General features: G+C 36.2%; 1 protein-coding gene across 3 annotated transcripts; it reads right to left on the minus strand.

Moving 5' to 3' along the window:
• LOC116027130 lies at positions 1–3,198 on the minus strand. Of its 3 annotated transcripts, none has more exons than XM_031268561.1 (4): positions 3,039–3,198; positions 635–2,703; positions 417–500; positions 1–345 (listed from the first exon to the last, which is right to left on the minus strand). In XM_031268561.1, exons 1-4 carry the CDS (start codon positions 3,079–3,081, stop codon positions 223–225), a joined length of 2,319 nt encoding a protein of 772 aa, XP_031124421.1. In that variant the 5' UTR covers positions 3,082–3,198; the 3' UTR covers positions 1–222. The 3 variants fall into 3 exon arrangements, with proteins under 3 accessions (XP_031124421.1, XP_031124420.1, XP_031124422.1); XM_031268560.1 differs by having other exon boundaries at positions 417–503; XM_031268562.1 differs by lacking the exon at positions 417–500.
• Between the last annotated feature and the right edge of the window lie 9,642 nt (positions 3,199–12,840).

Raw genomic sequence — 12,840 nt, forward strand, 5'->3', positions numbered from 1 at the left:
TATTAATCCAAAAAATAGTTATATTAATAGATGTTCAGCAAAACATGGTTAGCAAATGTTATACTTACAGTAGACCATATTTGACATGTTATACTGACATTCCAAACAAAAACAATGATAGCACCTTAGTTTGATATACAAAAGACTACAAAAAGAAGGCTATCACAGTCAACCATTTAGTTCGATATACAAAACACCACAAAATGATGGCCATCATCCATCCTACTGCTTTCTCAGTTTTTGCTTGGGGTAGAGTTGTTTCCTACTTCTTTTTTTTGTAGCTGATGTACTTGCTTCTTGTGTGCTCTCAGTATCAAGTGGAGGAGCTTGAGATGTCCTTATAGCCTATTTAATCAAATAGACATATTAGATGACATATTTAATGTATTTAATGTATTATTGAAATCTCAACTAACCATTTCTACAAGATGTTGCACACTGGAATCCACATTCATATTGTTTTGTACATTCAAAGGTTGTTGCACATGTTCTTGTTGTTGCTGCTGGTTAAGCCATTCAACATTAGATATAGTTGTAGTTTATAATAAATGTACATACCATTCAACATTCAAAGTTTATAATAAATGTACATAGCAAAGTGAATTCTTAGCAGTATAACAAAGTGATTTTTTACCTCTTTGGATGCCTTACATCTTCTCTTGTTGTGTCCATGTTGGCCACAAAGTCCACACTTTTTCTTTTCTCCTATCCTTCCAAGTTTAGTTGGCACATGTTCCTTCTCAATAGGATCTTTCCTTCTTAACTTTTTAGGTCTTCCAGGCTGGGGCTTATATTTCGGAGGCAAGGGTGGTGGTGCTCCTGTTTTTCTCCATTGATCTGAAGAAGAGATGGGCATAATAGCTGGTTCATAACTCTTCAAATAAGCCTCCACTGAATAAAACCAATTTGTATACTCTATAGGATCTTGACCATTTTCAAAAATTGCAGAAATTGCGTGTACACAAGGAATGCCTGTCAAGTCCCATCTTCTACATGAACAAGAAGAAGTGGTTAGGTGCACCCTAAACAACTTCAAATCATCATCCTCAACTTGCCACCATTCATCATTTGACTTATAAGCAATGTAGCCACATATTTTCTCCTTGTTTTGTTCAATGATTTTTACAATCTTTGGACAAATCTTCACATGATTGTTCCTCATCGTATCCCTATTATGTTGCATTCTTTTCATAAGATATATTCTTAAACACTCCACCATGGTTACAATGTGTTTGTCTCTAGCATTCAAGATTGAAGAATTGAATGACTCACACAAATTGTTCAACAACATGTCAGACTTAGTAGATGTATCAAAGAAAGCTCGACAAAAATGGAGTGGAGACCTTTCACTAACCCACTCAGCTGCCTTTGGATTTAACACTTGCATTGCCTCAATGTGCTGTTTAAATTCTGGTTGTGTAGTGGCTTTGCAAGCTGCCCAAAATACTCTCTTCAATACCTGACCCCCAAATCCATCTTTGGTGAAATTTTGGTGAAGATGTCTTACACAATTCCTATGTGAAACGTTAGGTAGTACCTCTTCCACAGCTTGAACCAATCCTTTTTGCTTGTCAGATATTAATGTCCAGCCATAAGGGTTATTATGAATTTCCAAATCAGATGCAAGGAATTGAAGAAACCATTTCCATGTCTCTTTTGCTTCACTTTCTACAACTGCAAATGCTATTGGAAACATGCAATTGTTAGCATCTACTCCTACTGCAGCTAGAAGTTGCCCTCCTTTTTGGAACCCCTTCAAGTGGCAACCATCAATTCCTATCAATTGCCTACATCCAGCCAAAAAGCCTTGTTTACATGCTGCAAAACAGACATATAATCTGAGGAATCTGCACCTACTACCTTCCCTATCAGTTGTGTCCAACTTCATCATTACAGTTGTACCTGGATTGCTTATTCTAAGCTCTTCACAATAATCCCATAACATGTTAAACTGCTCTGATTGAGTTCCAATTAATGATTTCTTGGCATTTCTCCTTGCTCTATAAGATTGATACTTAGACACATTACATCTAAATGTCCTTTTCACTTTCTTTTGGAATTCCCTCCTACCCCAATTTTCATTATCTTTGAATTCCTCCTTATAATATTTAGACAAAAACCTTGAATTTATAGTTTTGTTCTTTTGTTGTGCTCCACAAGTATGTTTACCAAATGACTTTATGGTAAATGGACAACTTGGGTTACTCCTTGAAGCAAAAATGGCCCAATTGCAATGGTTTACTCTACATTTTGCTTGCACTCTCCTCTTGTCATTCTTAGTGAACTTAATTGATTTGTTGTTAACGGCTTCATGCACTTCTACAACCCATTTAAATTGAGAGTTGCTGCTGAAAATCATGCCAACTTTGTAGTGGAAACCATGCTTTTTCTCATCCCCTTCCTTATAAACCAACAAGCTATTTTCACCTTCAATATCTGAGCTTGACCCAATACTCTTAAGCTCATCTTCTGATTCCACAAAGTCTTTCTCCCCTTCTAGATCAATTTGATTTAATACATCACTAATAGCCTCTGAAAAATCTTCTCCCACAGAAGTTGATATCTCAATTTCACGCCATTTAACTAGTTCATCTGTATTTTTTACATTAACATCATCAACTTCATCATCCCAATGTAACTCCAAATCACCATCTTCATCTAGCCAATCAAAATCACCCTCTTTAGCCACATTCTGCTCTTCAACTGAAAGAAACCATTACAAATTGCTTAACTTGCTTTCTCCAAATTGTTTTTCTTTTGGCAGACATACATACATTGCTTTACAGAAAAAAATTGCTTTAGTAATAAAAGAATAATCATCCCCCCTCATATGACCACACCTTCACTGATCACATAAACACAAAAATTGAAACATGGACCCAGTTCATTCACACATAAAAAAAAGAAAAAAACAAACAAACTCAAAACCATTCACTGATTCACATAAACACAAAAATTGAAACATGGACCCAGTACATTCACACATAAAAAAACAAACTCAAAAGTTATTAAAACTCTGATTTTACAAAAACACTTACTAGTGGGTGGTTGATTTGTGCCCAACAAAACTCTAGAAGTCATTGTAGTGTAGGATTTGTTCTTCCTCTGAACTACGAAGTACGCTTCCTTCCTCGCTTAAGCTTTGAATTCTTCTTCTTAGATTGCAATTAGGTTTCATAAATTTGGGGGAAGTGGGAACACGCTGATTGTTATCTCAAAAACATGGGAATGCATTTTATTTTGGGGGGAATGGGTTCTAATAAAAAAAATGGGTAATTTATTTAATATTTTACTTTTTTACCCCTTAAATTAACACTGTCAATACAACATTAACGCCAGGGACTAAAAACGCCACTTAGGTCATAACTTAGAGACTAAACTCGGATACGGTTATAACCTAGGGACTGAGTTTGTACTATGGTAATAACCCAGGGACTAAAGATGCCATTTTCCCTTTAATTTAATATTATTAAAATAATATTTTTAATTCCAATACCTTTTTTTAGGCGTTTATGTCCGCGAAGATTTAATTAAATGGGTTTAAAGAGAGGCCGAGTTCTCGAATATGTTATTATGATCAAAAGGTCTCGAAAAAATTTCTACAATTATATTTCAGTGTGATCGTGGTGGTATTTACGATTAAAAAAAAATCTCATAAAAAAACACGTGGTCGTCAAATTATTATAGACTTGTAAGATTTTTGTAAACTTCGTTTCGTTCAAGTAATCGAGAGGTAACTTCAACGACTCTTTAAGAATGCACAATGGAAATATATCTTAATCCTTTTTAAAGTTTGCACGTAGATTTGTTTTTGTAAAAATTATTAGGTTTGATCGTTATGATGATATGCAATAAAAATAGTAAGTAAATAGAGAGAGAGATTTATAGTGGTTCAGCCAACTCAACCTACTCCACTCTTCTCCTGGGAACTTCTAAAAAGGTTTTCCACTATATATCCCTTAGTACAAAGAGGACCACTCAACCCTTGAATACAGAGCCGGCCTTGAGTGTCTAGGTTTTTCAACTCAACCGACTTTACTCCGCCTCATTCAACTTCCACACGAGATAAGAATACGGCTTTCCTCGCAAAGCTCGGGTGCAGAATTTTGACAGATATGAAGAGCCCCCTCTGGTCGAGGGTCATTAGAAATGAATACGTGGGAGGTGCGTGTAATATTAATAAGATTACCATGAAGAAGGTACCTTCCAATGCATGGAAAGATATTGTTGCGGGGTGAATATGCTAAACAGAGGCATGAGGCATGTTACTAGGAATGGAAGAGATACCAACTTTTGGGAAGAATGGCGGATTGTTGAGACACACCCCTCAAAGCGGTCGAAACGGAACGTATCGACGAGGAGGAAGTTCACGCAAACTTCCCTGGATGTGCCACAGGAAACAGAGAAATAAAATGACTAATGTTGGTCCTGGTGGTAACAATGTGAGTCTAGAAGGGGGGTTGAATAGACTCACAAGAGGTTTTTGAAAACTTTTTCTTTTAAAGAGATAACGCAGCGGAAAGGTTATATCAAATTTTAGCTTTACTTTGCACTTAGGTTTTTCTTGTAAAATGTATTATGTTTGAGTGATATATGCAATGCAAAACGTAAAATAAATAGATGAGAGATAGAGAGAGAGAGAGTTTTTATAGTGGTTCGGCTGTTAACTAAGCCTACTCCACTCTTCTTCACAACTCGTGAAGGTTTGCACTATATTCCCCTTTATAGTACAACTAGTTTTATACGCGCATTGCGCAAATGGGTTAATGCCCAATGCTTATATTTAAATAAATATTTGAAAGTATATCAATGCAAGATTATATAGGAGAAGTTTATACATGGGTAATTGAATGTTGAATTTTTTTATTTAAATATCTAACTCAAAGTATATGAATCCTGGATCATATAGAAAATTCATTATAATTATTATTAAAATAAATGTTTGCAACCTTGTAAAATCGATAGTCTAAATATTTGGTCTAAAAATAATAGTCTAAATAAATACTACTTTTAATTTGAATTTTTCTAAGTGTTCTTAATTCTCTTTTGAGTAACATTGTCATTGTCTTCATCTTTACTATTTGTTCTCTTCCTTTTTGTTGGTAGTGTGTTATTTGCAATTCGGTTATTGTTGGTAGCATAAATGACAACGTTATGCAATGAGATTATGATATAGGAGCTATGGACTTTCCTTTAGGTGTTCTGCTTGGGGTTCATTTGGTTCAACCATTATTGTTGAATTAGTTATTGTGGATAAATAAATCCATAGTTTAAGAAAAAAGAATAAATAAATTAATAAAAATTTTAAAATTTAAAATATTATGTATTCCAAAGATATTAAAAGGTAGTTTCTCGCTTCAATTTGCTGGGTAATTGGTTATTTGAGTACTTTCATTGTCAACAAATCCCCCAAGTAGTTAATATGATTGGTTTCAAACTATTCTTTTTTATTTTTTTCATGTTATTAAAGAAATACATATGTATCATTTTTTTGTGTAACTACTAATTTATTTAATTCAATAAGAGTAAAATAGAGTGATTCTGCTTCAATTTGTTGGGTTATTATTTGAGTACTCTCTTTGTCAACCAATCCCCAAGTAGTTAATATAATCAGCTTCAAATTATTTTAAATTTTTTTTCATAGTATTAATAAAATACTTGGTAAATAAATATATAACATTATTTTGTACTATAACTTTGATACGGAGTATTTAATTACGAGATATTGTAAAAATAAGATAACGGACAATGTAATGAATATCAATTGATAAATTTGAATATAAAGAATATTTGCATGAGAGCAAATAAAGACAATATAACTAAAGAAATTATTTTTCTTATTTAATTTAATTTTTTGATAATGAATCATTTTTTCAAATAAAGTTAGACAAATAATTCTAAATTAAAGAAATACATATGTATCATTTTTTGTTGTAACTACTAATTTATTTAATTTAATAAGAGTAAAATATAGTGAGAAACTTAATTATGCCAAATTTGATTGAGATGAGGTTTGAACCTAAGACCTTTCTTATAGAAATTAATGGGTAAGTTAAAAGTTAACGGAATATTAACGGAGAAGAGAATATTTAACGGAAAACTTAACGGATAATCATAAAAGTAAGGTTAAATTAGGTAATCTCTATTAATAATATTAATCTGAATTATCTTAACCATCTATTTGATTAAATAATTCACCTGAACTATCCATTTGATTAAATAATTTGACCGCCATTTTTTCTACCCATTTTAGGTCTAACTCTCTTTGGCTCTTATTAGTATAGTAGATCTTCGTTACAACAAGCTCCTTTGACCACTAAGCCTGACAGCCTTGTCGTTGTAGGTTTTTCAACTTCTTCCAAGTTTACTCCGCCTGTTTCTACTTCACTTGTAGAGATGGTTGAAAGATTGTGATGATTCTCCAACTTGAAATCCTTGTGATTAGTGTTCTTGAAAATCTCTTTAATCACACAAGAATTTCCAAAGAAGTCTGAATATCACTTGTAAGCTTATGAATATCACACTGAGAGTTTTTCACTTGATAGACAATATTTTGCGTTTTTTTTTTTGAACCTTGTCAAGGTGAGATGGGACAAGGGTATTTATAGGTGGAATTTCAGATCCGTTGGAGGGAAAATGAAATTCAAAACCTATTGTCCAGTGTGTAATATCCAATGGGTAGTGTTTTCATCTTTTTCAGAATGTCAGTACTTACTAGCCGTTTGTCCACTTTTGTGCAAGGACAATTTGTCTTTTGTCTCTTAAAAAGTTGACAATCATTAAATGCTCATTGGGATCGTTGCATAGGACCCAAAATGACATTCAGTTATACCCATTCTCAAGGCAGTAGATAAGACAACTTATCAGAGAATGTCTTTGCCTTGGTTGTGCGAGAATGATTGACCTTATCATTCCTCTTAATCTCCTCGAGACAATCACACTCTTGATTACTCGGTCATAAAAGCTTGGCCCTTCCATGTTTCGGCCTATGATCCTAGTCTTCGGTTCTTCAAGTCTTCATTACTTTAGAACTTCAACTCCTCGGTACTTCACTCTTCGGTTGGAGTCTTCAAGTCTTCGGTATATAGGACTCGGATCCTTAATGAATAGATTTTAATAAGGATTCGGTTAACTTGTAAGACTAAGATACAAAACATAAACCTATTCTAAAGACAAGATAAAAGTTATGGGTCTCCTCGGATAGTTGGTATCATCAAAATCAACAACTCGGGGTTCCTAACAGCTAAAATGGGAGAAGTAGAATATATTGTCTAACATCATCCAAAAATGCAAACAACTCATTAATAGAAGATGGCAAGTGAAGATTTGACACGTTTTCAGAACTCAGTAAAGGTCATTGGATTTTTCAGCATAATGAGGAAGAAAATGCAAAGAGCTTTTATTATATGAGAATGGAAAAGACATTACAAAGAGAAAAGATGAAAGTGATAAAACTTTGCTCAGCTATAGCCTTTATATACAAGCTACCACAAAGTAACTGCTCTCAACAAACTACAAATAATGGAAAAGACTTTCTATTCCTTGTGCTCAATTGTATGCTACATTTTATACTTTGATACCCCCTGTAAGCTAGAGCATATAGATTTTTGAGGCCCAGTTTAGAAGTAAACTTGTCAAACTGAGAAAAAGGCAGTGGTTTAGTTAATCCATCAGCAATCTGATTTGCAGAAGAAATAGACAAGGGCTTAATAAGACCTTGTTGAACCTTTTGGTGAACGATATGACAATCGATTTCAATGTGTTTCGTTCTTTCATGAAACACAAAGTTTTCATCAATGGCTACAACTGAATTATAATCACAAAAAAACAATTGCATGCTTGTCAAGAATAACGTGCAAATTATTCAGCAAGTACCACAACCATTGTAGTTCGCACACTGTTAAGTCTGTTATAGCCAAAGACCTATACTCAGTTTCAGATGAGGAATGAGAAACTGTAAGGTGCTTCTTTACTTTCTAGGAGATGAGAGACTTCCCAAGTAAAATATAAAAGCCTGAAATGGACTTTCTAGTTTCAGAACAGGCTGCCCAATCGGAGCTATTAAAAGCTTGTAAATGTAGTTCTGAACTTGAGGGATAAAAGATGCATTTTTCCTGGTGCACCTTTCAAATACCTAAACACTCTATGAGCCACTGCTAGATGCTTTTCAGTAGGAGCATAAATGAATTAACTCAATTGCTACAGTGCATATGCAATATGAGGTCGGGTGGGTGTCAAATAGAGTAATTTACCAACGAGCCTTCTATACCCACCAACATATTCAAGTAGAGGACCATCATTGTGCATAAGTTTTTATCCTGGGATTATTGAAGTATCCATAGGTTTGGGTTCTAGAAAATCACATTCTTGTAAGATGTCCAACATATATTTTCTCTGGCAAAGGTTAAGCCCATAAGATGATCTAGCAACTTATATTTCCAAAAAATAGCTAAGTTTGCCAAGATCTTTGATCTTGAAGGTGGAATCCAGAAACTGCTTCAAATCAGTTATCTACTCTAGTTCACTACTAGCCACAATAATATCATCTACATAGACAAGGAGGGCAAGGAAATATTTACCATTATCCTTAGTAAATAGATAAGGATCAACTTTAGCCTGTGTGAAACCAATGTTTAATAAACCAGCAGTCAACTTGGCATTCCATTGTTTTCTAGCTTGCTTAAGCCCATAGAGTGATCTTATCAACCTGCATACTTGCTTGGCTTGTCACTTTGAAACCCAGGAGGGAGGACCATTTATACCTCCTCATCTAAATCTCCATGAAGGAAGGTGAAAATGCGCTTAATTTCAATACTCCTAGATGCGCTTAGCCGTGTTCTTACGGAGTAAACCTATTTACTAAGTTCCGTAGGATCAGACTAATCAATTTGCATTTGAGAACAAAAGTGAACTATAGTTAAGATGGTTCAGTTCGTAGTTCAGTGTTCAAATTGCAAGGAATATAAAAGACATAAAAGCAGTAATGACTCGAAGGAATTTGTTAACCCAGTTCAGAATGTAGTTCCTATGTCTGGGGGGCATCACTCTGATTTGCCCAACTCCTCATTGAATCAATGTAAAAGATTGTACCGACAATGTTTATTGACTGCACGCGGAGAACTCTCGAATATTCTTCAAATCACCATCCCTCGAGTTCTGCCTTGAAGAGTTGTCAAGATAGACTTGTGCTAAGGCTCCCCCTCAACAGCAGCACATCACACTCCGCACTTTGATCAAAGTGAATACGTGCCCATATTCTCTTGCGAGACTTACAACTTAAATCAAAGGTAGACTTCGTCAAGTTTTCTTTTCAGCTCAATCAGCCTTAATTTGTGGATCAATCTTTGTAGTCTCAACCACCCATCTATGAAATAATCTTTCTATTTAGTATTTATAACAGCTGTGTAACACTCCTAAATTTTCACGTTGAGATAGACAAGAAACTTAATGTAGAAGCTAGCAAATCTCAGAACCAAGGTATATTTAAGCGGAAGCAATACTAATACTCAGAGGGTGTCACGCCACATCTAGGTAAATCAGCACCTAGATGCTAAGGCAAAATCCACAATCTAATCCATCAATCCTCAAAAGTAAACATAACTGCATAAGTCAATACATAACCAGAGTTTAAGGTGCACAGGCCTGAAATGTCTAATCAAACCAACAAACCACTAAGCTACTCATAAGGCGAAGTAGATCTATTGCTAGCGCTCTCACGGCTCAATCTACTCTATACCTGGAAAACAAGTAGAAATATTAGCAAAGGAATGCTAAGTAATCAACCACTCACACTCGTGAGAAATACGTAGTATAGCATAGGTTGTAAATAGATTTACACACGCTATGGAATATACACGCCAACGAAACTGTTCTTTATTTAAAAACCAGATGACTCAACAACAACATGCTTAATGAATCACAAACCAAAGACACTTCCAAGTGAATCCAATACCAAGGAACGAATCCATAATACAACAGTTCTATAATAAGATACTCATCCAAGGCATAAGTTCAACAGTGACCCCAAACCAAGGTACATAGGATAAAACCCAAACCACAATCACCAAACCATATTACCAATACCACACCACAGAGGCAAACAATGCCCAATCACAGAGGCGTAAAAGCCCGTTACCAAGAGACACACGGTGCCCAACCACAGAGGCATAAAGCCCATTACCGCAGAGGCACAAAGCCCAACCACACAGAGGTATACTGTGACACCCTAAATTTTCACGATGAGATAGACAAATACTTAATATAAAAGCTAGCAAATCTCAGAACCAAGACAGAATAAAGCGGAAGCAATAATAATACTCAAAGGGTGTCATGCTACATATAGGTAAGTCAACACCTAGATGCTAAGGCCAAAATCCACAATCTAATCCATCAAAAGTAAACATAACTGTATAAGTCAATACATAATCAGAGTCTAAGGCGCGTAGGCCTGAAATGTCTAAACCAACCAAACAGATCACTAGACTAGGCATAGGGCGAAGTAGATCTATTGCTAGCGCTCTCACGGCTCATTCTACTCCGTACCTGAAAAACAGATAGAAATATTAGCAAAGAAATGCTAAGCAATCAACCACTCACACTCGTGAGAAATACATAGTATAGCATAGGTTGTAAATAGGTTTTACACACGCATATAGAATATATGCACCAACGAAACTATTCCTTATTTAAAACCTGATGATTCAACAACAACAGGCTGAATGAATCACAAACCAAGGACACTTCAAACGAATCCACGAACAAAGGATAAAACAACAATACAACAGTTCTATAATTAGATACTCAACCAAAGCACAACCCCAACTAAATAACTCAAGTGAAACCAACCAATCACAACCTCACATCACTCCTTAGAGTGATTCCAAACCAAGGTACATAGGATAAGATCCACACAACAACCACCAAACCATAATACCAAATCATCACACCCATGTCACCACACAGAGGCATAAAGCCCGACCATAGAGGCATAAAGCCCAACCATAGAGGCATAAAGCCCATTACCACAGAGGCATACTGCCCAACCACAGAGGTTTAAAGCCCATTACCACAGAGGCACGAAGACCATTACCACATAAGCACAAAACCCATACAATTCCTCTCATAACAACAAATACAAGTCGAGTCATATCTCAATTAACCACCTCCCAAAGAGTACACAAGAATCAAGAAGCCAAAGAATTACTCACAAGGACTCAAGGTCTCAAGACACCAAACTCATACTCATTCCCAACGAAATACTCATAACAACAATACTCAGATTCAGAACATGGACATAGGACATGCTCAGAACAATACCCAAAGAATAAAAAAACAATACTCCACCAATAATCTAATATAATTGACCAAGTGTCATGAATCAATACTCAATAGGCAAGGTAATATACTTATATACTCAACAACACATTCAGAATATATTCCAGAATCAAAGGTGGAACAACAGAGTCAATAGACCACAAAACAATCACTGGTACAGAACTAAGAAATGAACTGAAGGAACAACCTGGCAGAACACACTGGACCGCCACAACTGACGGAACACCTCGGCGGAACGCCGTGGTCCGCCGTTCCCTTTCGTGAGAAAGAACGGGGCCACCCAGCGGAATCCCTCCTTCCGTCAACCTATACCACCAGTACACTTGCGGATCACCCAGGCACGAGACACTTCATCACTGATTCGAAAGCTCCTACTTGGCGTGCGTTAACTCTTTCTGGATGCGTCAGCATCTGCTCTTGCCGTTCCCTCACCGCCGAGGGTCTTCGAGTCTTCAGTCCTCTAGCTCCAATCGTTTTCTTCGTCTCACATCGAACTTCAGCTGCACGAAATTTATCCTTCAAGTCTTGAGGTTGATGAAGACCTTGCAGACGATGCTACACACACGAAGATGTCAATCCCGGGGAACGTAGACTACTACCGATGACTTCAAGCCACGAGTAGATTAGTCTTCTTCATTGAGTCGCCCAATATTCTGATTATCTAGACGCATACGATGCTACCCATCGTTTCGCATCAATAGACGCCCAACTTCTTATTCTTAGTCTAAATCAGGCTCTTTAGCAAATCCAAAATGAAGTAACTTATTTAATAGCGATTAAGAACTTACAATAGCCACAAGGCAAACTACAAACAACAAGATAGTAAAGCACAAATAATTCAAGCAATTAAAGCGCATCCTCACCGCGAGTCCTATCATTCGCAGGTTGCAGGCCTGGAGTGGTGCCGTCGTCCTCCTAATAGTTGTCGCAGGTTGACGTCGTTAGTGGCAGGTCTTGCAGCCACGGAAGTACAGTACTATTGCAGTAGCAGATAAGAGTAATTTCTCATTAGCATATAATTGAGCTGGAGTCTGAGCAGTCATCGGAGTGCATGGATGGTTGTTTGGAGGAGGCTGTGTTCATCGCAGATGGTGGATATCACCTCAACTCACCAAAAATCAATAATAGAAATCATACATACCCTAAACAAATATATACATATGAATCAAAGCAGAGATGGAGAATAGTTTGTTTCTATCAATGGACACTTTCTAAACCCTTGAAATTGGTTGACATCAAAACATAGATAAAAAACAGGCCTTTTAGGGGTTATCAATAACAGCTTGACACTACTGGAAGAAGTGAATTTGGTTCGTCTAAAAAACGCTCTACTGACTGCTTTTGAGTTTCCAGTCTTCCCTCAAAAAATGCGCCACCTCACTTCTTCCTCCCCAAATTCACACCAAATACCACCAAATTAGTAGTCATTTGTCTCTTCTCTAGCTCTCTCAAAATCCCTTCTATCAAATCTTTACAAAAAAAGAGAAACAAGCAAGTTCCATGTTC

Source organism: Ipomoea triloba, chromosome 8 (genome assembly GCF_003576645.1).
Source record: "Ipomoea triloba cultivar NCNSP0323 chromosome 8, ASM357664v1".
NCBI classification, from domain to species: domain Eukaryota; kingdom Viridiplantae; phylum Streptophyta; class Magnoliopsida; order Solanales; family Convolvulaceae; genus Ipomoea; species Ipomoea triloba.

Coding starts and splice junctions, on each gene's coding strand:
- LOC116027130 (XM_031268560.1), bottom strand. CDS start 3,081: ATGACTTCTAGAGTTTTGTTGGGCACAAATCAACCACCCACTA. Junction 2,704..3,038: donor CACAAATCAACCACCCACTA/GTAAGTGTTTTT, acceptor GGTTTCTTTCAG/TTGAAGAGCAGAATGTGGCT. Junction 504..634: donor GATGTAAGGCATCCAAAGAG/GTAAAAAATCAC, acceptor TGGCTTAACCAG/CAGCAACAACAAGAACATGT.